Source organism: Sorex fumeus, unplaced genomic scaffold, assembly GCF_029834395.1.
Source record: "Sorex fumeus unplaced genomic scaffold, SorFum_2.1 ptg000036l, whole genome shotgun sequence".
NCBI lineage: Eukaryota > Metazoa > Chordata > Mammalia > Eulipotyphla > Soricidae > Sorex > Sorex fumeus.
Window position 1 is genome coordinate 17,093,866 of NW_026606093.1, and position 26,357 is coordinate 17,120,222.

The window sequence follows — 26,357 nt, forward strand, 5'->3', positions numbered from 1 at the left end:
AGTCTTACTTTGGACAACCTGGCAGGCTACCGAATATAACCTACCCACACGGCAGAGTCTGGCAAACTCCCCGTGGCATACCCAATATGCCAAATACCAGTAACAATGTTGGGTCTCATTCTCCTAACCCTGAAAGAGCCTCGAATATGGCACTTTTTGAAACCTCAGGGCTAGGACGAAGAACACGTTACTGGTGCCTGCTCGAGGCAATCGACAAGCAACAGGATGGTTGTGATTGTGATCATCAAATTAAGGGAAGAAAGTGAATCAACATTTTTATGATAATTTGCTTTCAGTTTTGACCTTTTAAGTGATCATGTGTAGTATAAAATTTTTACGAAACCAGGCTGGGTCAGTGCTGTCAAACTATTGACATCAGTGGACCCACACAGTTGCCTTAGAGAGGCAAAGAGGAGAGAGATGGTCACTTTCTCCCAGTCTGCTTCTTCCACCCCAGAGACATCAGGGAAGGCTAGAAGTGATAAATTCTATTATGAGTCCCTGAATGTCACAATCCCTGACTACAATGACTAATGTTTCCATGAATATGAGGCTACAATCCTTGTTTAGAAAAACTAAAATTATTCTCTTTTATATTTAATCAGAAGAATTAGATGAATAATACAATAGTTTTGATTTTTATTTCTTGAGGAATCCAAAAAAATTTTTAATAGTGTCTGTACCAGTTTACATTCCAACCAACAGTGAACAAGCCTCATCAGTATTATCTCATTTTCATAAAAAAAAACTACACTAAGAGGTATGACGTGATGGTTTTTAACTGTATTTTCTGATTATTAATATTGAACTAATTATAAAGATTATGTAACTATAATGTTGAAATAACAGCGGGTAGGGCGTCTGCCTTGCACGCAGCCAACATGGCCGACCCGAGTTCGATTCCTCTGCCCCTCTCGGAGAGCCCGGCAAGCTACCGAGAGTATTCGATATGCCAGACACAGTAACAACAAAGTCTCCAATGGAGACGTTACTGGGCCCGCTCGAGCAAATCGACGATCAACGGGAGGGCCTTTACCTTTACCTTTACCTAATATTTTTCCATTTGCAAATCTTCCATGGAGAACTGTCTATTCAGCTCTTCTGCCCAATTTCATTGTAGTGGGATTATTTGTCTTATTGTTGTTTCTTAGGAACTCTTTATACTTGTGCATATTAGCCACTTGTAGGAGCTATAATCCGCAAATATTTCCTTCTATTCATGAAGGTATCTTTTTATTTTTTTAATTTTTTTTAAATTTTTATTAGTGAGACTTTATGACGTACAGATGTAGACTTACAAAGTTTTGTGCTTGGGTTTCAATTATACAATGATAAAATACCCATCCCTCCACCAGTGCCCATTTCCCACCACCACGGATCCCAGTATCGCTCCCACCCCCATCCCCCCCATCTCACCCTGCCTCTGTGTCAGGGCATTCCCTTTTGTTCTCTCTCTCCTTTTGGGTGTTGTGTTTGCAAAAGAGGCAATGGGTGGCAATCATGTGTAGTCTATAGTCTACTTTCAGCATGCTTCTCCCATCCTGAGAGGATCCTCTCAACACCCTTTATTTGGTGCTCCCTTCTCTATCTGAGCTCCCTTTGCCCCTAGTATATGTTACTGGCCTCCAAGCCATGGAGCAAAATTCCTGGTACTAATCTCGGACATTCTTAGCTGTTAGTCTCCTATTTTGTTACTTTATGTTCCCCGGATGAATGTAATCTTTCTATGTCTATCCCTTTCTTTCTGAGTCATTTCACTTAACATGATACTTTCCATGTAGTACCATTTGTATGTAAATTTCATGACTTCGTCTTTTCTAACAGCTATATAGTACTCCATTGTGTAAATGTACCAAGGTTTCTTTAATCAGTCATCTGTTCTCGGGCACTCAGGTGTTTTGCAGGTTCTGGCAATTGTAAAGAGTGCTATGAACAAACAAGTGCAGATGTCACTTCGACTATACATTTTTACCTCTCTGGGATATATTCCCAGGAGTGGTATTGCCAGGTCAAATGGGAGCTCAATTTCTAGTTTTTTGAGAATCCATACCGTTTTCCAAAAGGGCTGAACCAGTCAGCATTCCCACCAGCAGTGAAGGACGGTCCCTTTCTCGCCACATCCTCGCCAGCACTGGTTGCTTTTGTTCTTGTGGATGTGGGCCAGTCTCGCCACATCCTCGCCAGCACTGGTTGCTTTTGTTCTTGTGGATGTGTGAAATGATATCTCATTATTGTTTTGATCTGCATCTCCCTGATGATTAATGATGTGGAGCATTTTCTCATGCGCCTTTGAGCCATTCGGATTTCTTTTTTGAGAAAGTTTCTATTCACTTCATCACCCCATTTTTTGATGGAGTGGATGTTTTCTTGTGGAGTTCAACCAGTACTTTGTATATCCTTGATATCAACCCCTTGTCAGATGGGTATTGGGTGAATATCCTTTCCCATTCTGTAGACTGTCTTTGTATTTTGGTTACTGTTTCTTTGGAGGTGCAGAAGATTCTTAGTTTAAGATAGTCCCATTTGTCTATCTCTGTTTTCACTTGCTTGGCCAGTGGCGTGACATCTTTGAAGATACCATTAGCTTCAATGTCATGGAAGGTTTTGCCAACTTTTTCTTCAATGTACCTTATGCATTCCGGTCTGATGTTGAGGTCTTTAAACCACTTTGATCTTACTCTTGTACATGGCGTTAAGCAGAGATCTGAGTCCACTTTTTTGCATGTAGCCATCCAGTTTTGCCAGCACAATTTGTTAAAGAGGCTTTCCCTGCTCCACTTCACTTTTCTTGCCCCTTTATCAAAGATTAGATGGTCATATGCTTGGAGGGAGATGTCAGTACATTCAACCCTGTTCCATTGGTTTATAGCTCTGCCTTTGTTCCAGTACCATGCTGTTTTAATTATTACTGGTTTGTAGTAGACTTGAAGTTAGGGAGTTTGATTCCTCCTATTTTCTTTTTCCCAAGAATTGCTTTAGCTATTCATGGGGGCTTATTGTTCCATATAAATTTCAGGAGTATTTGCTCCATTTCTTTTAAGAATGTCATGGGTATCATTATAGGATCGCATTGAATTTGTACAATGCTTTGGGAAGTATTACCATTTTGACAATGTTAATTCTCCCGATGCATGAGCAGGGGCTATATTTTCATTTTCTCATGTCCTTTTTTATTTCCTGATGTTGCGTTTTGTGGTTTTCTTTGTTTAGGTCCTTTACTTCCTTAGTAAGCTGATTCCTAGGTACTTGATTTTCTGGGGCACAATTGTAATCGTGATTTTTTTTCATGTCACTTATTTCTCTCTCACTATGTGAGTATAGGAAAGCCATGGAGTTTTGGGTATTGATTTTTATAGCCTGCAACTTTACTATACAAGTCTATTGTTTCTATGAGCTTCTTGGTAGGGTTCTCTAATTATAGTATCATATCGTCTGCAAATAGTGAGAGCTTGATTTTTTCCTTTCTTACCTGAATTCCCTGAATATCTTTTTCTTGCCTAACCAGTATTGCAAGTACTTGCAGTGCTATATCGAACAGCAGTGGAGTGGACATCCTTGTCTTGTCCCTAATCTTAGAGGGAAGACTCTCAGTTTTTCCCCATTGAGGATGATGCTTGCTGTAGGCTTGTGGTAGATGGCTTTAACTATATTGAGGAAAGTCCCTTCTATCCCCATTGTGGCGAAAGTTTTCATCATAAATGGGTCCTGGATCTCGTCAAATGCTTTCTCTGCATCTATTGATAGGATCATATGATTTTTATCTTTTCTTTTGTTGATATGATGGATTATGTTGATTGATTTCCTACTGTTAAACCATCCTTGTATCCCCAAGATGAATCTTACTTGTTCATGGTGTATGATCTTTTTGATGAGTATTTGAATTCTATTTGCTAGTATTTTGTTGAGAATCTTCGCATCCGTGTTCATTCATCAGGGATATCGGCCTGTAGTTTTCTTTTTTGTGGTGTCTTTGTTTCCTTTTGGTATTAGAGAGTTATGGGCTTCATAGAAACTGTTTGGGAGAGGTTCCATTTTTCAGTTTTCTGGAAAAGCTTGAGAAGGACTGGCAGTAGGTCCTCTTTAAATGTTTGGAAAAATTCGCTAGTGAATCCATCTGGACCTGGGCTTTTGTTTTGGGGAAGACTTTTGATTACAGTTTCAATTTCCTTGATGTTAAAAGGTCTATTCAGATACTCTAGATCTTCTTGATTCAGCTTTGGGAGATTACAGAAGTCTAGGAATTTATCCATTTCTTCTAGTTTCTCTTGTTTCCTGGCATACAGACTTTCAAAGTAGTCTCTGATGGTCTTTTGGATTTCTTTGGTTTCTGTTGTGATATCCCCCTTCTCATTTATGATTCGGTTTATTAGGGTTCTCTCTCTCTGTTTCTTTTTGAGTGTTGCTAGTGATTTACCTATCTTGTTTATTTTCTCGAAGAACCAGCTCTTGGTTTCATTGATCTTTCGGATTGTTTCTTTGGTTTCCATGTCATTGATTTCTGCTCTAAGTTTTATGATCTCTTTCCTTCTGCCTGATTTTGGCTCTTTCTGTTGATCCTTTTCTAAGGTCTTGAGCTGTGAGGTCAAGTTGTTTACATGCATCCTTTCTTCTAAGATATGCTTGCAGAGCTATAAATTTTCCCCTTAATACGGCTTCCGCTGCATCCCATAGGTTCTGGTAGCTCGTGTCTTCATTCTCATTTGTTTCCAGGTATCTTTTGATTTCGTCCTTGACTTCCTTCCTGACCCACTCGTTGTTCAGCACTCAATTGTTTAATTTCCAGGTGTTTGATTTGGTTCTCCGTGTCTGTGCGTGATTCACATCTATCCTCAGTGCATTGTGGTCTGAAAAGACGGTTGATACTATTTCTATCTTCCTGGTTCTGTTGAGGTATGTTTTGTGGCCTAGCACATGGTCTATTTTGGAAAATGTTCCATGCGCACTGGAGAAGCATGTGTATTCTTTCTTTTGGGGGTATAAAGTCCTGTATAGGTCTATAAGCCCTTTCTCTTCTATTTCTTCTTTCAAAGCCAATGATTCCTTACTGAATTTTGTTCTTGTAGGTCTATCCAGAGGTGATAAGGCGATGTTGAAGTCTCCAACTACTATTGTGTTGCTAGCAATGACCTCCTTAAAATCTGTTAGCAGTTGTTTTAAATATTGAGCTGTTCCCTCATTAGGTGCGTATACATTTAAGAGTGTGATTTCTTCCTGTTGTATGTATCCCTTGATGAAGAGAAAATAGCCTTCGCTGTCCCTTCTAATCTTTTTCAACATGAAATTAATGTTTTCGGATACTAGTATGGCCACCCCCGCTTTTTTGAAGGAGCTGTTTGCTTGCAGGATTGTTTTCATCCTTTGACTTTGAGACTGTGTTTGCTCTGAGTGTTGAGGTGAGTTTCTTGTAGGCAGCAGAATGTTGGGTTCTGTCTCTGTATCCATTTTGCCGGAGTTTAGCCAGATAGAGTATCCTTGGTGAAGCATTCATTTCAGTGAGTTTTTTCAGTATATCTCGCCACTGCCTTCGGGTTTGGAGGGTTTCCTCTGATAGATCTGCTGTGAATCTAAGGGGTGCTCCTTTTATGTGATTTCCTTCTTTGACCTTGATGCTTGCAGTATTGTATCTCTATCTGCAGCATCAATCATTCTAAGTATGATGTATCTTGGAGTGTTTTTGTTAGGATCTCTTTTAGCTGGCACCATTCGGGCTCCTTGAATATGAATGGTTACATTGTGGAGCTCTGGGAATTTTTCAGCGATGATTTGTTTAACCATGGCTTTTTCATTGGGATTGTTTCCCTGAGCGTCTGGTAGTCCAATGATTCTAATGTTGTTTCTCTTGGAATTGCCTCCTAGGACTCTGATTCTCTGTAGAGTTATTTTGAGGTCCCTTGCCACTGTTTGTTGTTGCCTGTTGGCTTGATGCAGCTGATCTTCCAGCTCACTGATTCTTTCCTCAGCTGTGGTCATTCTATTTTTGAGGGCACAGACTGAGTTTTTTATTTCATCTCTGAAATCTTTGATTTGTGACATTTCTGTGCGTAGCTTTCCGATTTCTGCTCTCATTTCTTTCTGTATTTTCTCAATTATGCGATCCATTGTTTCTTTCATGTCCTCTTTCAATTTACTGGATATCTGTCTGACTGTTTCATTGAGTTGATTGAACATCTTCATGACTTCATATCTGAATTCTTTGTCAGAGAGGTCCCTTAGGTGAATAGCACCTACTGAGGTTTCTGGACTCTTCATTGTCCTCTCCTTATGGTGGGGATTTGCGTTATTTCTTCATGCTGGTATGTAGGTGAAGGGACTAGATTTCTTGGTGTGAGTAAACTACCTGCAACCACGTGAGAGTTGGCCTGCCAAGAGTTAGGCCACGCCCACTTCGCAGAAGCCACACCCCCTTCCAAAGCAGCTACACCCCCACGGGTACCTGGTGTGGGTGTGGGGTTAGTAAATACTGGGTGGGAGAGAAGACCAGCTCATCTTGGGGGATGAAAAGTAAGAAGCAGAGAAGCTCAGAGCTGCTTTGTTTACCAATGTCCGAGAGGACGCCTGGTGGGGCTTGCAGGATGAAATCCAAGTCCCGGGTTTGAGAAGCGGAGGATAAACTGACCTGGGGGGGGAGAAGAGACCAGCTCAGCTTGGGGGACAAAAAGGAAGAGGCCAGGTATCTTTTTATTCCATTGATTTGTTTTTTTTCGGTGTGCAAAATATTTTTATTTAGATATAATACTGCTTTTCTTTTCCTTGCCAAGAGAGTCATATCCTGGAGGCATCAGTGTAGTAATACCACGGAATATTTTGTCTTTTTTCTTCTATAATTTTTGTAACTTCAGGTCTTACATCTGCCTTCATTTGATTTTTGAATTAAGTTTTGTACATGGTACGAGGAAGAGTTCATTTATTTACATTTATTTATTTGGGAGTTGATTTGTTGATTTGTTCTGTTTGGGGTGCCATGCATGGTGATGCTCAGGAATTACTTTTGGCTCTTTGCTCAAGAATCGCTTTTGACAATGCGTGGGTGAGAGGATAGGTACATGGGAGGTGCTTGGTATTAAACCAGGGTTGATCATATGAAAAGCAGCATCTCTGCCCTTTTTTTTTTTTTTTTTGCTTTTTGGGTCACACCTATTAATGCCCAGGGGTTACTCCTGCTCTTCACTCAGGAATTACTCCTTGCGGTGCTGGAGGACCATATGGGATGTTGGGGATCAAACATGTGTCAACTGTATGCAAGGCAAACGCCCTACCCACTGTACTATAGCTCTAGTCCAGCATCTCTCTCTTAAGCCCAAGACTATCTCTAAATATGAAAACATATTTTCTTAATTAGTTCTTTGGATTTTATTAATATTGTTTACTGATAGTGCTTTTACCCCATAACTTTTAAAATCTTTTATATAGTCAAATTTATCAATTTGCATGCATCAAAATATATTTTGGAGAATTCAAATTTTGAAATGTGTTAAGTCACTCCACATGTAAATATTATAAAATTATTTGCCTTGCTTTTCCTATCATTGTCATTTTTATTGTTAAATATTGATTTCTTTATAATTTTATGGTATATTACATATTTTAACATTTTTTCCAGATTTCAATTTCTCTAATACCATTTATTGAGTTATTTATTATTTCCATTGATTTAAGTATCCTCATATCTTAAATTCTAAGGAATTATCCCTGTTCTCTCTCTCTCTCTAATAGAAATTGAAATCTCATTCTTTTAAATGAACATATCTGTTTCTCACAGTTTTTTTAACCTATGGTCTCATAGATATTTTACCTGCTTTATTTTTTCTGATAATATTAAGCTGCTCATGAACAAAATTTATGCTAATATTAGTAGGTAAATAAAATTTTTACACAGTTTTTTAAAAGACTCTTTAAAATGCTGTTTTTTTTTTTAAAAAAAAACACTCATATTACTAGCTGCAAACCTATATAAAAGAGAGACCCATGTAACTGATTTCATTCTTTAAAGGGTTATTCTTCTGAGCTGGATTTGGCACATACAAGGTGTCTTCCAGTTTCATCAAGAGTGTTGGAGTATAGCCTAAAAAATGTATCTTTTGCCTCTATAAAATAATCACTCATGTCCAATTATACTGCACAGAATAAAAAACACTCAAGATGCCAACTGTGTCCTCTTTCTTCCCAGGAGAGATCCCAGATCTCTATTCTGATGATGAAGTTGAAACCATCATAAGCAATCTGAGCAATGAAGTCAAGAGTCAAGGTCTGGTTGATAGCAGAGAGAACTGCTGGAAGTTCTTTATAGATCGTGTCCGGAGACAACTGAAGGTATTAGAGGATTTACTAATACAGCAGGAGGACCAGAGATGATTCTGAGAGTCTCTGCTGAGAACACAGCTGGCCTCATGATAGTAGGAGCGGTAGTAAGGGCACAGCGCCTTCGCAGTCTGAGCACCTTTGCAAGAATGCCCTCCGCACCTGCTTCATAGCAAGTGAAAGTTTCCAAATGAAACTAGTTAATCTCAGCCTTCTTGCCTCTTGCCGTTCCAGAATTCTTTGTTTTTTGCCTAGATAGCCTTCCTAGCTATTTAGTGGGTATTTTTAATCTCTTTTGGATGTGCTTTCCAACTTTCTGGGAAATAAAGAACCTAAGGCTAAAACTGTCTCTATGAATACTCCTCTCATACATCTTGGTGTTTCACACCCTTTTAACTTGCCAGGTGACTCTCTGTTTCTCCCCCGTGGGAAATAAGTTAAGGGTTCGGAGCAGGAAGTTTCCAGCCATTGTGAACTGCACAGCCATTGACTGGTTCCATGAATGGCCTCAGCAGGCATTGGAGTCTGTCAGCTTCCGCTTTTTGCAAAAGGCAGAAAATATTGAGGTAAGGCAAAAGATTTCTCAAGACCCTATACACAGCAGGTGCTGGAAAATGGGCATTGGTGGAGCGGTGGGTACTCGATAATTGTATGACTGAAATGCAAGCAGGGAAGTTCGCAAGTCTATAGCTGTACCTCACCGTGATTCACTAATAAAAAAAATTTAAAAAAAAAAAGAAATTCCATGTCCACAATTTTTTGCTTAAAATACTGACTTAGAAAGAGAGAACACAGGAACCTGTGAGATAGGACAGCCTGCAGGACACTTGCCTTGCATTTTTCTACCCTCATTAGTTTCTGGCAGCCCATACAGGTCCTTAAGTCTGCCAGGTGAGATCCCTGAGTGCAGAACCAGGAGTGAGCCCTGAGCACTACTAGATATGGGCAAAAAAAAAAAGCCAAAAAACAAAAGAGCATAGCTTTCTATGCATTGGAGGAAAGTTTAAAACAGACCTTTACCCCCAACCTTGGGATATAGCTTTTATGTCTTTGTATCTTTTATCTTTTTATTTTCTGTTCTTTGATTTTAGCCCACAGTCAAACAGTCAATCAGCCAGTTCATGGCTTTTGTCCACACGAGTGTCAATCAAACATCCCTGTCTTATCTGAACAATGAGCAGCGCTACAATTACACAACTCCCAAGTCATTCCTGGAATTCATCAGACTCTACCAGAACTTGCTGCAGAGAAATGGAAAAGAGCTCAAATCTAAAATGGAGCGTCTTGAGAATGGGCTGCTGAAACTCTACAGCACTTCTGCCCAGGCAAGTACCAAGGTGCCTTCTATTGAATCCTGTTCAGAGCTGATCTAGGAGTGGGAGTAGCTCCTTCCTGAGAACTGGAGAGGTGCAGTCAGGTTCTGGGACTATAACTGTATAGGTTTCCAGAAGTTAGAGTACAACTAGAAAGTGTCAAAAGTAAAACAACTTTCTCAAGAGTTCTCTTTATCAGTTTCCAATCTTATCTGCTCTCTCTCTCATGAAATCTGGAAACCCAAGAATTTCCTCTATCTTCCCCTGATAATCTTTACATCTGCTCTCTAAGCTTTTCTTTACTTTCCTTTTCTCTTCAACCATTTCTTTTTCATTTTCAAAACCAAGAGATGAGTGGTTGCATGAAATGGTTGCTTGCTTATAGTGATTTTCTTTTTTTAACTTTCTCTTACTGTATTATTTGTCAAGGAGCCATTGGCAGTCAGTTTATTTTTTTAAACTGTCTCAATTCATGTATTTTCCTACATATTTCTTAGTACTTAGCATCAGAATAAGGCCTCTGTCTCTTGTCTTTTTTTCTACTTAATCTTCCAAATGAAACTAGTTAATCTCAGTCAATGTACACTCTACTTTTGATAATTGGGGACAAGTCTAACATATTTTCTGCCTGTCTCAGCTTTTCCAAATGTTGCTTTTCTGTTGATAGCCTTTATCTGTATGTGCTCTGTTAAACAACAGACTTTTCATTTGGGTGCTAAAACCTTATACTTTTGCACAAATTAGTTTAATTCCTGGACATAATATATTCCTGCATAAATCTAAGACTTTCACTCATTTACAAAGAATTTTACCTTTGAGTTCACTCTAGTGAACGTCCTTCTGACATCCTTTCTCTCCACTTTAGCTTCCTGATTCATACATGGAATACTTCTAAAGGATTTCTGTCATATAGTGTGAAGTAACAAGTTCTTGCAGTTTATACTGCCTTCTTTTGTTTGGGAAATCTTAAGACATGGTAAAATATGTTCAAACTCAATGATTCTAACAAATGGTTATGTGGCAATTTTGGCATCAGTCTCTTTCTCTTTGTGTCGCTTCAAAAGCCCTACTTGGAGCTATAGATCGGGGGAGATTGGGATACACGGATACAGGTTCTGGAAATGTTTCTGTTGTAGAAATATCACATCCTCTCTCTGAATAATTTATGATTATTCAAGTCTCTGAATTTTTAGAAATAGCATAAAATAAAATCCCAGGATGCAGTGCCATCATATTTCTAAAACATCTCTCATTTCTCCCTCTTGCATCTCCACCAACCTTGTGTGTCTCAGATATTCTGCATAAAATAACCCTTGTTCTACTTCCTACCCACTTTTCACATGGGAATTCGCAAACATATTTATGTGAGAATATTACATTAACATTACTCATTAATAATACTCTCACCATGCAGCAGCCGAAGTATTACTTTGTACAGATTCTGCGTCTTTGTGTATACAGTGAAGGAAACATAAAATTGCTGTGTGCCTGGTCAGGGTGATTTCTACTTAACACATTGAATCCTGGTTATACCATCATTGTACCTGGTGATATAATTCAGCCCAGTCTTCTAAGAAGCTACTGGAGAATCACTCCATGCCCTAGAATCAGAATGTTCTACTCAGGCTAAAAACTGGAAAGTTACTGCAGATTCTTTCCACTCTCTCAATTCCCACAGTTTAGAATGAAAGATGTCTAATTTCTAGGTATCTCTCTTTCTGAATACTCCAGTTTCAAGATCTAAATTGAGATACTCCTTATTTAGATTCACTGTCACTGTCATTGTCCTCCCATAGTTCATCGATTTGCTCGAGCAGGCCCAGTAACATTGTGAGACTTGTTGTTACTGTGTTTGGCATATCGAATATGTCACGGGTAGCTTGCCAGGCTTTGCTGTGTGGGCAAGATAGTCTCGGTAGCTTGCCAGGCTCTCCGAGAGAGGCGGAGGAGTCAAAGGCGGAGGAATGAAACTCGGGTCTTCCAGGTCAGCCTTGTGCAAGGCAAACACCCTACCTGCTGTGCTATCACTCCAGTCCCGTTATGTAGATTATTTCAAATAATTAAACTAATTGTCTCCCCTATTCTAGGCCTGATTGACCTACAACAACTCTCATGTCAGCCTTTGGTGTGATTTACTCCTGTGTCTTTTTTTCATATTCCATATCCAAACTCAGAAAGGCACTGTTGACTCTAATTTCAATTTCCAGAATCTTGCCATGTTTTACTCTTTAATTTTTTTAATGTAATCACTTATTTATAACTTTACCTGGATTATCACAATTCCCTTCTATCTAGTTTAAACTTCCATTTTTCCCCTTCTAAACTAACTAATAATGGTCTATCGTCAACTGAGTAACCAGAGAGATAAATTTTAAAGGTGATTCAGATTACATTGTTTTTTGCTATTCAAAAATAAAATATATGTACATATATTTAAACATATGTGTACACAAATATATTATTTCTTCAATACAATTGCTTCCATGGTGCATCTTCAATCCTGCCCTTTTAACTCTCAGACCTTAACTCTTAACTCCTGTATTGCTTTAACACTCCTCTCTATTCGTCCACTTCTATTCTATTTCCTCAGAAGTGCCAGGTCTTTACATTAATTGTTCTGTCTACCTGAAATATCCTGCCTTCTAATATCATCCTGGCTAATTCCCTTACAAATTTTAACTGTTTATTTGCATGTCACCCTTAAATGAATGCTATCTTGGTGGTTCCAGTTTGCACTGCAATTCCACATAGCTCCTGGCCCTCTGTTTCTGCTCTACTTGATCTTTTCCCCATAACAATTAACTCTTCTACATATTAGATGTATTGCTTATATGTTATTGTTATTTGTTTTGCTGTCTATTTTCATCTGTTGGATATGGTGCTATAAGGAACTGGGATCCATGCCTGTTTTGTGTGATGATGTATCCCAACTGCCTAAAATAGCCCTTGAACAGAGTGAGCACTCATTAAATATTTGTAGTTTGTCTCCCTAAATATACTGAGAGCATTTTAGAATGGCATTACCCAATAGCAGTATCCCTCAAAGCATATGTGTGAATTTAAAATTTCTAATGACTGCATTTGAAAAAATATGACTATTATATTTCATTTTAATAATTGCATTGTGGCCTTGCTGCAGCCACCCCTTGACCCGACCAAGACATCCAGCCAGGGCCAGGCTCCCCTGGAATCCGGCCAGATAGTTTCTAGAAGGCTCTCTTTCATACTTGGGCAAGAGAAGTGCCGTTGTATGTAACAGAAAGATCTTGGGGCTGGAAAGCTGATTTCTTGGGGTGTGATTCCACTTTGAGCAAGTCTCTGCACCTCTCTTTAAACAAACACAGCACAGTCCTTCCAGCCTGGGCCATTTGGAAGGACCCAAGTTGAGCCCTAGGTCAAAGGTTTCTTTGTCAGGAAGAGCCACTGTAAATACAGGGCTGGGGGCTGGGGGGACCATTGGGGACATCGGTGGGAATGTGATCGGGTGGCGGCGGACAGGGGGTTGTTGGTGGTGGTGGTTGCTGTCCTTGGAGTTTGCATATTTGAAAGAAAGTTTTTGATTTGAGGCTGGGTGTGAAGGGGTGATTGTGTTGTGTGCCCCCTACCCCTGTAATTGGCCTTGATGGTTACACAGGAATTCCCCCCTACAGGACAGGCCTGCATAGGGGTGACCCTGCAGCTCAGCAGTCTCAGCAGGAAACCAGAAACCTTGTGTGACTCTTCATTGGAAATTGTTTTATTTTTTTACCTATAAATTTACACTCTAATTTATAATATTTGTTACCAGAGAGCCCTGCTCTTTGGCCCTCAGATGTAAATGAGATGGAAATTGATGTCTGTAGTTGAGGTTTTTTTTTTCCTCCCCTTTGGTTTTTGTTTGTCTTGATCCCACACCCTGCTGTGCTTGGGGATCACTCCTGGTGAGCTTGGGCATACCTTATGGGTTACTTGGGATCGAGTCTGGGTCAGCCACGTGTGAGGCGAACACCTGACAGGCCTTGTTATCTCTGGTCCCCCACTATGATTGAGTCTTAATGCGTTTTTTCAGCTTGATCTGAAAACTTACAGTTGTATTTGGGAAGAAACTTGCCTCCCTGAATGAGGAGGAAGGTGCTTTTGAAATAGCTTTTAGACACTTAGAGAGCAGTTGATTTGCCCCAGTACCCATCAGTGAGTGGGGAGAGGCGTGAAGGCCGCAGTGAAGCATTGTCTGAAGTAGTTCAAGGACGTTCTTCTGTTCGTAGTGTCCTGTCGTGGTTACGTTTTGTGTTCTCACGTACTGTCGGGGTTGGCCTGTCTGTGAAGTGCCATGCCACCTCCCCCGACTCTGCATGATGTTAGCACGGAAAGCAAATGTTGCAACCCTGGATATTCCAGATGTGATAGTAATGCCGGGATTCACAGTTGCTTGACATCTTATTATCTCATTCTTACCTTGGACAACCTGGCAGGCTACCAAATGTAAACTGCCCACACGGCAGAGTCTGGCAAACGTCCCATGGTGTACCCAATATGCCAAAAACCAGTAACAATAATGGGTCTCATTCTCCTAATCCAGAAAGAGCCTTGAATATGGCACTTTTTAAAATCTCAGGGCTAAGATGAAGGAGACGTTACTGGTGCCTGCTTGAGGCAATCGACGAACAACAGGATGATCGTGATCATGATTTTAATTTTACATATTTAAATATTATCATATATTTTATTCAACCCAACATATCCAAAATCCCATTTCACATGTAACCAAGAATTAAAAACTATTAAAGAAATTGTTTCCCTACAAGAGCCTATCTAATGGTCCTACTAATGGAACATCTTAAGAAAAACAAGTCACATTTTAGTGGTCATTGACCACATCTGGCTAATGGTTATCAATCTAGCTGGTATTGGTCCGGACCAATATCTTTTGTTTTTAGAGTGATCTTTACTCAAATAATAAATCTTAATAAGATAGCACAGCGGTAGGGCATTTGCCTTGCACGCAGCCAACATGGCCGACCCAAGTTCGATTCCTCCGCCCCTCTCGGAGAGCCCGGCAAGCTACTGAGAGTATCTCGCCCGCACGGCAGAGCCTGGCAAGCTCCCCGTGATGTATTCAATATGCCAGACACAGTAACAACAAAGTCTCCAGTGGAGACGTTGCTGGGCCCGCTTGAGCAAATCGATGATCAATGGGAGGGCCTTTACCGTTACCTTTTCTTTCATCATGATAAAAACATTAGAGTTCAGATTTTCTGACCTTTCTAGGACCTTCTTAATTGTATTCTTGTATATTATTCCACACTCTTTTTTCTTTTATGAAATTGTAGCTTGGACCTAAGTTCTGGCACCTGTGATTCTGTCTTCATAAGCCAGATAAAAGTTCAATTTGTTTTTATACTGTAGACTATTAGTTGACATTTTTATTTGTATACTGTTTACACATTTTTTACATACTATTCTAGATGTTTTGCTTAGAGTGGTCTTTGTTCAGGAAATGAGCATTTCAATAAGAATTTCACATTTTGCACATCGCCCCCAATATTGACAATGTATGTGGATGGGGAAAGAACATAAACAGCATATTGCTGGTCACTTACAAAACTTCTTTACTCCTATACTTTTATCTCAAAATCATTTATGAATAAGTAACATTGATTCATTCTTTTGTGGGGATAAGGGGTTTGGGGGACAAACCTCGTTGTGCTCAGGACTGATTCTTGACTTTTTTGTTGAGTGATGATATTTGATGGTGCTTGGGGAACTTTATATGGTGCTGGGGTTGAACTGGGGTTGGGTCTCAGGCAAGATAGGCACCTCAGTCATTGCCCTGTATTTTGTCTTAACTCCATTGTTTAACTGTGGTGGTATTGTCATTATTTCCCATAACTGGTCAATACTATGTTATTTACTCACATATATATCAATGCATCTTCTGTGCATTAACAGGCAATGCATTTTTGTTAAATTGAAAATATTATCATTATTATTAAATAAATAAATTATCTTCTGTTTTTCAAAAAATGTAGCTTGGAGTCCAGTAATATTTGTATTTCCCTCCAAACTCCACAGTTAGTTTGCATCTCTATCATTACATATATCCTGCAAAATATGCTACTCTCCCTTCTCCCTTTGCCCCACTCAGAATTGCTTCCCAAGCTTTGAATCATTATACGTCCCATCCTATGGTCCCAGTATTGAATTTTTTTCTTATATAATTGTTGCTATATATCGTATGATAGCACTTGCTCAAGCGGGTCCAGTAATGGCTCCATTGTGAGACTTTGTTGTTACTGTGTTTGGCATTTCGAATAAGTCACGAGTAGCTTGCCAGGCTTTGCCGTGCGGGCGAGACACTCTCGATAGCTTGTTGGGCTCTCCGAGAGAGGGGTGGAGGAATCGAACTCGGGTTGACCAGGTTGGCTGCGTGCAAGGCAAACGCCCTACCTGCTGTGCTATCACTCCAGCCCATGATAGCATATATATGTATATATATATATATAATGCTATTAATAGATCATATTGTAATCAGCCCTCAAGAGCATAGGACATTACTCCTTCATTGGCACACAGTAGATATAGTACTAATGTATAAATAAGTGATAAATAGTTAAGTGACAGATAAACAGATTTTTTTAAATCAAATTATTAAAATTACCTCCAAGCTCTATGTGTAGATGGATAGGTGATGATAATATTGTGTGTGGTATATATTCCATGAATATTAATAATATAAAAATGCTTTTTCTTGGGAGTATTCTATATGGCATTCCTAATTCTGCCTTAAATCCTTTATCCACAATTGTCTCTTTGGTATAAAAGGGGTAAGATACGTCATAATAATATAATTGCTTGAATTATATTGTTCTCTACTTTCAGTTATGACAGTTTAATTCAATGACCATCCAAAGTTTGCAAACTTGAAGCAAAATTTTATGCTTAGACTTAGCTACTCAGATATCTACTTTATAAGCTAAATTCAACTTAGTTCTTTATCCTTTTTCATTTAAAAGGAGAAGTTCTGGTTGGTCGTTGTAAACAACAGTTCATTCAGCATCATGACTCTACCTTAGGAATGTTTCCTCCCAAAAGTTCATTTTCTCCCTCTCATCTCCATGATGATGTTGATTTTTAGAATGCAGCCGATGAGACTTCATAATGTAGTCCTCAATTCCCAGTGGCTAGGATTCTTCTGGAATTTTCTATCTTTGCCCCAATTTTCAAATCCTCACAGTTGGTTAAATCTTCTCTCTTGACACAGTACAAGTCCCAACTCTGATTTGCATTTCATTTCATCTTCAGTGGCATCCTCAAAAACATGCTGTTATCCTTACCTCTGTGATACAGTTCAACTTATAAGCAAAGAAAAAGCTGTTGAAGAAATGTTTATAAGAGATTTGTGGATCATTGCCAATTGTCTGCCTATAGAATTTACAAGCAATTTATTCTACAACCCAGAAATATTAATACTTAATTTATCTTTGGTTTCAAAGAGTTTCACTTTACTAAATTTTAGCTAATGTTGAGAGTTTAATAATTTGTGAAAATGTGTTTGTCAGGACTCCTGGTTGCAAACAAAAATAAAAGTAACTCAAATCCTTTTAAAAAGATGTATTAAAAGCAAAGCTAAAGGATGCAAATATAGGATGGAAGGGAGGAAGTGAGGAAAACAGAAAGAAAGATAAAATAACCTATTATTTAATTTTATTTTCTTTCTGGGTCACACCCAGCCATGCACAGGGGTTACTCCTGGCTCTGCACCCAGGAATTACTCCTGGCAGTGCTTGGGGGACCATATGGGATGCTGGGAATCAAACCCGAATTGGTTGTGTGCAAAGGAAATGCCCTACCCGCTGTGCTATCACTTCAGCCACTATTTGAAGTATTTATCAAGAATCTTGTCATGGAAAACTTCCAGAATCCACTAAAGTTATTTTAGGGAAAACAGCAAAAATATATATAAGTTAATTGTTTAATCACTGTCCTCCCATTGTTCATCGATTTGCTCGAGCGGGCCCAGTAACATCTCCATTGCGAGACTTCTTGTTACTGTGTTTGGCATATCGAATACACCACAGGTAGCATGCCAGGCTTTGCCGTGCGGGCGAGATACTCTCAGTAGCTTGACAGATTCTCCAAGAGGGGTGGAGGAATTGAACCCGGGTAGGTCGGGTTGCCGCGTGCAAGGCAAACGCCCTACCGCTGTGCTATCACTCCAGCCCAATTGATTCGTATAACTGAAAAAAGAACTAAAGTTGAACAAGACTAGAGCAAGATACCTACAAGATACCTCTATTCAGGTAGAAATCCCTCATGCTTCTGACAGTCTCAATTTTGAATTTTGTATGTTTCAAATCCCATATTTAATTTTTATAGTGCTTTTTTTCCAATTTTTTTGGCCAAGTTCCTGTATCGGTGGCATTGATTGACCTTTTTGGTTTGCCTATAGCTTAATCAATTTTTATGATGGATAATCTCACTGGCAAATACAAAATAAAATGAGGACCATAGGAATCAGCCCCATCCAAAAGACAAAAACTTGGAAAACGACAATTTTGAAATGAGAGTCAAATATATTGCCAAAATAGGAATATTTTAGTGGACAGGGAAATATAACAAATATATACTATTATATATTTATATTATATATATTATATTATATTATATTATATTATATTATATTATATATTTTCTCTTGGAGATATATCCAAGAGAAAAACTTAGCATGAGGTTGAAATACATGTTCATATCAGAAAAAGTTCAATGACTATATAGACTCCAAGTTAATAAGAAAGATATCTTTAGGCCTTCAACCCCCAGTGTAATATTTATTGTTATCAATTATCCTCTTGCTCTTGTGAAGCTCTGGCAAGAAGGCTGGTCTCTCACATTAGCTTTATGTGCCTAGCCCTTTAAAAGTCTCTTACCACCACCTATTGTCACCCTGCTTAACTGGTGTTCTTCCACTTATACATGATCAATATTCACAATGCCCTCAAAATGAGAGAAAGCATCTAAATCTTTGTGGTACTTCCCCTATTAAACTTTGTGCGCATAGGTAGGAATATTCAAGTAAGAGATTCAAAGTGTAGATAAAGTGCTTTTAATAAGAGAAAGAAGAAAAAATTGTCGCTGTCTCAATTCCTTGTTCTCTCGCAGAGGAGTCTGAGTTATGCCTTCCTTATATTTTTGTGGGGATAGCCTAATTCTGACTGACAAGACCCTTGTATTATTCTGTGTCATAGTTTTAAGAGCTATCAAGATTTCATTTACAAAGCTGGGGGTTATTTACCTTGTGCATGAGGTCATAAACCATATCTGCAATCACCAAATCTAACAATAATAACAGGCCCCCAAATAAACCACTTCAATTTTCTCAAATCGTCCAAGATTTTAAAAGGAACAAAAAGTTACTGATGTGTTTGCTGACTGGAGTGATTATGTGTTTCAATCATTTTGATTTACAATTGCATCTTTGTCCTTGTAGAAATAACTCCTGCAGCTGAACATCAGGAAATGGAAATGGATTAACCTTCCAACACAGGGATATTCTAGAGAGCAAGCTTCATTCTGGGGTTAATGCAAAGTCTTTAGTTTCTATGAATACACAAAATTAAAGTGTTTTTTTTCTCCTTCCTTTTTTTTTCTTTTGATCAGCCATGAAAAGGGAATTATCAGCAGTGCCTACGCCTCCATTTTATTTTCCCCTAATGCATTTTGTATTATAAAACATTTGAATCTGTTTGACATGTTCCAAGAGCACTGAAGTAATCTTTGGTTATTGTGTGAAATAGACAGAAAAAAATGAGAGACCAAAGGTCATTCTGTAATGTAGTGAATAGACCATAATGCAAATACAAACTTTTTTTACTTACCAAAAATTAATAGATTTGAATCTTCTCTGCATGTGTAAAGGTCACAGCACTAAGCTAGTGATTCTTAAACATTCAGGACATCATAATAACCGAGAGGAATTCTTAAACAGATTTCCAGACCCACCTCCATAATTCCAATCAATAGTAGAATGTGAGACTTTACTTTTCATTTCTGAAAAATACCCAGATGACGCTGGTCCAGAAACCCCACTCAGAACGTCTATACTCCATTGATCTAAAGGTAAACAGGAAATCGTTTTATTCTATGCAGATGACTTTGGAGACTGTAGGGGAATCCAGCTGGTATTGACCTTTGGAAATGTTTCTGTCCTATTTTTCTACCTGGTCATCTGTGTCTTGTAAATATTGTGAAAATAAATAAAAATAATCAAAAACTATTCAGTGCTTGCAATAGCAAGAGAATCAGCCTTAATTCTTGCATTTGGCAGAGTCTCAAATCTAGGCAATATAGTGGAAAAAATTATAGTTTAAGGAAGAAAAATCCTCAAATATATCTTAGTCACAGATTCTTGTCCTGGAGCAGCTGTCCACTCAACCAGATTCCAAAGTGACTGATTAAAGTCATGTTGGACTTTGTAGGCTGATGCTAAATTGGATGTTAGGATAAAAATTAAGGAAGTAATTAATAAAAAATCAAATACTAATAGTTTTATTCACATAAAGAAAATTGTTTCAGAGGCTATTGTTTGGGTAGTTGCCTGACACTAGAAGAATTTCCTACAAGTCTTAATTAAAGTAGAATTAACATCTGGGCATGTAATTATGAATAATATGTTAGTTTCCCGATCAGGTTGCTACAAATTGTGGATCAGCATTCCCTATTTATTTGTGATATAGCTATTGTCTTTTAATAATATTTAGTTTCTTATGATGCACAACACTTATTTACGTGATATAACTTGCTACTCCTTGTATACTCCATATTGACAAATTTCAGGTAAACCATAACTAAAGGTTTAATATATGCAAAATATTGTTTTATAAACAAGGTTTCATCAGACGTGGGTAACAATGCTAGTTACAAGTTGCCTATCTCATTTAGATAACAAGGTAAAGGGAAGAAATACATTGCTTAGAATCTAATGGAACATTATAGAAGGAAGGGGAAGGAGATCTCCATTCCTGTTCTTTCCCAGGTCAGAGAATTTACCTTTATATCTTTGCCTCAAGAGTTGACATCCTGTTTTCTTGCAAGGTCATATCTCCAGGGTCTTACCCAAAGACCCTCTTCTCCCAGTTCTTTTCTTCCAATAATCCTTGTGCTTCTTTATTACAGGTGGATGATCTGAAAGCCAAGCTGGCCAACCAGGAGGTGGAGCTAAAGCAAAAGAATGAAGATGCAGACAAACTGATTCGTGTGGTAGGTGTGGAGACTGACAAAGTGAGCAGAGAGAAAGCCATCGCAGATGAGGAGGAGCAGAAGGTAGCGCTTATCATGCTAGAGGTAAAGCAAAAGCAGAAGGACTGTGAAGAAGACTTGGCCAAAGCAGAGCCAGCACTTACTGCAGCCCAGGCAGCTCTCAATACACTCAACAAGGTAGGAGCATTGTCTGACATGCCCACTTCTTCCTTTCCATAACAGATAGGGACAGCTTTCTCCTCTGATCCAAAATCAAATTGGTACCCTGATATTGCAAAGAAGTGCAAGGGAAAGCTAGGACAACTTAGGGCAGGCTCTAGCTGTTACTCGTTTATTCCTGAAGCATGCACTTATGTAGGTTGACTATATGTTAGACTCTACAAATTATGGGTAAACTCCCAGAGAATTGAAACTTATGACCAATCAGAACAAGAGAGGCTAACTTTCTCACAGAAGAGTAAGCCAGAGAGAAAAGTTGACATAGAATCCAAATACACGAGAACAGACATCCTCAAAATCAAAGCCAGTTGTATGTCCAGCTGTGTGTTCATGGTAATTTGCCTATTTATTACTAGGAAATGTTTGAGATATGAGACTAAAGAAGCATTCATTTAAGTTACAATAGTGTGTGTCACAACTTGTTTTAACTAAGTTTAACACATGTATATAAACAATAATGGAATAACAACTGATTTGGTGTGTGTGTGTGTGTGTGTGTGTGTGTGTGTGCGCGCGTGCGCGTGTGTGGTCTCTTTGACAGTCTTTTACTTGGCTTTTAACTGCACTTTTACTTTACTTAATATATTATAAAATTTGAATGGTTTAAATAACTGACTCATGATATGTACCTACTTGGGTTTAAATTTTGCCACTTCTCAATGTAAACCTTTTATATAGGTAGTTTAAACTTCTCCCAGGTTTTTCAAATGTCATCCATTTCAGCCTCTAGAAGTTTAGACTTAAATCTCACTTTCCTCATCATCACTGAGAATTTTTTCAATTCAAAGGCAAGAATTACCTCATCTTTCATCTAGGAAAATCCCATCTATATTTCAAAATCAAGTTAATATTTTTTATAATTTTCTTTTTTTGGATTTACAGAGCACAAAGTATTAACCAACTTTATTAATGCCTCCTCACACAGAAGTCACCGATCTTTTCTTCCAGTAAAACTAATATCTTTCATCAGGTCTTCTCACAGACCCCTAAATATTCTTTATATTATTTATTGTGGGCTGGAGCAACAGCACAGCGGCTAGGGCATTTGCCTTGCATGCAGCCAACCCGGGTTCGATTCCTCTGTCCCTCTTGGAGAGCCTGGTAAGCTACCAAGAGTAGTATCTTGACCACACGGCAGAGCCTGGCAAGTTCCCCGTGGCGTATTCGATATGTCAAAAAACAGTAACAACAAGTCTCACAGTAGAGACGTTACTGGTGCCCCCTAGAGCAAATCGATGAACAGCGGGAGGACAGTGCTACAGTGCTACTATTTACTGTGCATTGTTTGTAAACAATTTTGTATTTTCAAGTTTTCATTCCCTCATCTTAAAAAACAGATGTAATTGACACATAATACCTTTATATTGTTATAAAAGGTAAGCAGCAATGTATGAAAAGTACCTGACAGATGACAGTCACTCATTTAAAAAATTCTTGTAATTAATCTCATTATAATGACAGTTATGTTCCTGTTTCCACAAAACTGTAAACTAAATAAAGTCAACAAGCTTCTGCACATCAAAGGAAATGATAACCAAACTACAAAGATAGTCCACTGATGGGAAAAATTATTTACCCAGCACTCATCTGATAAGGGATTAATATCCAAGATATATAAGGCACTGGTTGAACTTTACAAGAAAGGAAGCATTCAACCCCATCAAAACGGGTCAAGAAGAGATGAACAAAAACTTCCTAAAAGAGGAAATTCAGATAGTCAAAAGGCACATGAAAAAGTTCTCTACATAATTATCACCAAGATGCAAATTAAAACAATGTGATATAAACTTTTCACCACAGACTGGTACTCATCAAGAAGAACAAGCAGAGCTGATGTGGATGCAGATGCAGAGAAAAAGGGACTCTCATTCACTGCTAGTGGGAATGCTGACTGGTCTAGCCTTTCTGGAAAATAATATGGACATTCCTCAAAAAATTAAAAACTGAGATTCCATATGACCCAGAAATACCACTCCTGGGAATATACCCCAGGGGCATGAAAACACAATGCAGATGGTCACCTGCAAGTCTCCGTTCATTGCAGTATTATTCACAAGTCAGAATCTGGAAGCAACCCAAGTGTTTGAAAACAGATGAGTTGATAAAGAAACATGGTATACTTCTACACAATAGAAGACTATGCAGGTGTTAGAAAAATTAAGTCATGAAATTTGCTTATATATGCATGGACATGAAGCAGAATGGAAACTAGGGACATTGATGGCAGGAAATGTATACTGGTGAAGGGATGGTTGTTGGAACATTGACTGAAACTCAATCATGAACAACTTTGTATTTCATCATGATTCGATAAAATTTTTAAATAATTTAAAATACATATTTGGCACCTAAAATGCTTAATGTCATCTCCACTTTTACCTCTGACACAAAGCACCATTACCTCTGGCTTAAACTATCACAATTGATTCTCAATTTGTCTCTTTGTTTCTACCTTTTCCCGTACCTCAGGTGTTTGAATAATCCTTTAAAAATAGCAATTTGAGCATGTCATTCCTGCATTTGTAATCTTTTTTATTTTCTTCCCATAGGATGTAAAATAATATCCAGGATTATCACCAAGACCTATACAGCCCTTATTATCTTCCCTCTTCACCTCTTCTGTGGACTCTTCCTGTGCATGACATGGAATACATTTCCTCTTGTTAGTGTACTACCACTTCCTGTTGCTCTTCTGGCTGTTTCCCAGACATTCCCAATACAGCCCTAAGTTTTTAAACCAGCAGACTGCCTCTATATGGAAAATTTATCTTAAGTTATACTCATGGTTTCCTACTCATCTTTCATGTGCTTGCCCAAATATTACAAGGCCAGTGGAAAAAATTAAAGTATTTGTTAATTTCAGAAAAAAATAATGTGATAATGGAGGAAACATAACCCAAGGTGAATAAAATTTATACTGGCCATGTACCTACTGAATATTTATTTAACATAAATTATGTATCTGTATGGGGGGTAGGGTAGGAGAAAAAAGATTGTAGAAAAATCAATATATGTTCATACTCTACAGGTGGAAGTTACTTTGCATATCTAATTTCTGTCCCTTTGGCTTGACTATTTTTTAGTTCTTTCTCCCTATCCCTGGGCTGGAGTGATAGCGCAGCAGGTAGGGTGTTAGCCTTGCATACAGCTGACCCGGGTTCGATTCCTTCATCCCTCTTGGAGAGACTGGCAAGCTACTGAGAGTATCCCATCCACATGGCAGAGTCTGGCAAGCTCCCCATGGCATATTCGATATGCCAAAAACAGTAACAAGTCTCACAATAGAGACGTTACTGGCACCCGCTTGAGCAAATCGAACAATGGGAGGACAGTGCTACAGTGCTATCTACCTATCCAACTCACAAAGCAGTAGTGGTGATATGAAATTATAGAATCATCTAGAACAGAGGAAGGGTCAAGATGGTGTTGAATGTGACCCTGAATGAGTGATGGGGAGCAGGGGCCCAGGCTTAGGTTATACTGATGATATGGGAGAGTGGAGACTTACACATCCAAAGCACATACTCAAAAACACTGAAAACATGTGATTGAAACTCCAACCACCAAACTTTATAATGTGCTTGTCAAGGTGGGAAGTGCTTGGGGGGAGGAGGGAGGGAGTATGGGAACACTAGTGTAGGGAAATTGATACTAGTGGTGGTATTGAAATATTATATCAACTATCAAAATCATGGTCCTGTAATGAAAAAAGAACCTGTGGATTTCAGTAGCTCTGAAATTCACACTAGGCCTGGAAATCACAAGTGAGAAATGACCAGAAGTCCCTGGGAGAGGATTGCAAAGAAGGAAATTAGTAACACATGTACTAATTCCTCAGAGAGCTCCCATACTTAGAGCTCTCTTAGACACTTAGAGCACAGTGTTCAAAATTGGGAAGACAATATGTTCAAAGACTCTATCAGTACCACCAGATTTATAAACTCTCAGATTTATCAACTTTAGAGACACCATGGTGAGGATGCTTACTGAGCTCAAGAAACAATGGTGCAAGTAGTCAGTGAAGCACTCTCTTCCTCCTGCACAGTTCTGGTGCCAAGTCATTCCTCATGTTGAGTTCTCAACCCAGGTATACATAGCTGCTGCATTCAGAGATGTTCATTTCATTGAGAGCAAATGGAACGTCAGGGACTAGTTCATTTTCATGAACATTGTCTTAGTGAGATTCAGCTGCAGTACGACTTTTCCACATTCACAGTCGAAGTGGGCCAGAATTCATTCCACTTGACTAATGTTTGGTGTTATTAGAACGATGTCATCAGCAAAGCAGAGGTGGTGTAGTTGCTGACTGTCCATCTTCACTCCCATTTCTTCCCATTCCAGTCGCTGCATGACATTCTTGAGGGTGGCACTGAAGAGTTTTGGTGAAATGGTATCACCCTGCTGTACCCTATCTTTATGTTATGATCACTTCCTTGTAGAATGGTGAGATGCTGGTGGTGAATCCTTAATACAGCTTGCGGAGGATCCTGATGTATTGAGTTTGAACACCCTGTTTGGCCTAGGCCTTCGATGACCACGTCAGTCTCAACAGAATCAAAGGCCTTCTTTAAATCAATGAACATTAGACAGCACGTCATCTTGAACTCTCGCGAAACCTCAATGAGCTTGGTCACCATGTGTATATGGTTGATAGTGCTGAATCCTTTTCAAAACCCAGACTGTTCACATGGTTGTCCTTCCTCTAGTGTTCTGCCTATTCTATTCAGGATGACTCGCGTGAACAACTTGTAGATAATGGACAACAGGCAGATCAGATGATAGTTGCCGATGTCGTGGATGTCTCCCTTCTCATACAACAGAATGGTCCTGCTGGTTTTCCATTGGGACAGAACCTTTCATTCAGACAGGTAGCATGTGAAGAGCAGAACCTTTGTATTGATGAGTACTGGCAGCAGATTCTTCAGGTATTCAGGTCTGACCTTCTCTGGACCGGGTGCTGTTCACTTCTTTACCGACAAAATGGCATGTCAGATTTCAGAAGGTAAAATATTGGGAATGACATATACATCCTGCAGAATTTGGTATGTGGGCAGGTAGATGTAACTATCAAGAGATGAGAGTAGAAGTCATGGATAATCTTCTCCATTGCCCTTCTAGAATATGTGATAGATCCATCAGGACGTCGTAGGGCAGTCATCTTGGTCTTGTAGTTGACGAAGGACAGGAGAGCGTTGCAAATACTTTTCCTGGCTTCTGCCACATCAGCCAACACTGCTGCTCTTCTCTCTTTGAGATCTTCCTTTATCGCTTCTCTGTACAACTTTGCGAGCT

General features: G+C 38.9%; 1 protein-coding gene across 1 annotated transcript in view; it reads left to right on the top strand.

The window, feature by feature from the left end:
- DNAH9 (dynein axonemal heavy chain 9) overlaps window positions 1-26,357 on the top strand; it is a 577,218-nt gene that overhangs the window by 380,794 nt on the left and 170,067 nt on the right. Inside the window, exons 46-49 of the mRNA XM_056117744.1 lie at window positions 8,168-8,310; window positions 8,703-8,864; window positions 9,390-9,623; window positions 20,763-21,023. Coding sequence (XP_055973719.1) covers window positions 8,168-8,310; window positions 8,703-8,864; window positions 9,390-9,623; window positions 20,763-21,023 — 800 coding nt within the window. The remainder of the gene's footprint in view (window positions 1-8,167; window positions 8,311-8,702; window positions 8,865-9,389; window positions 9,624-20,762; window positions 21,024-26,357) is intronic.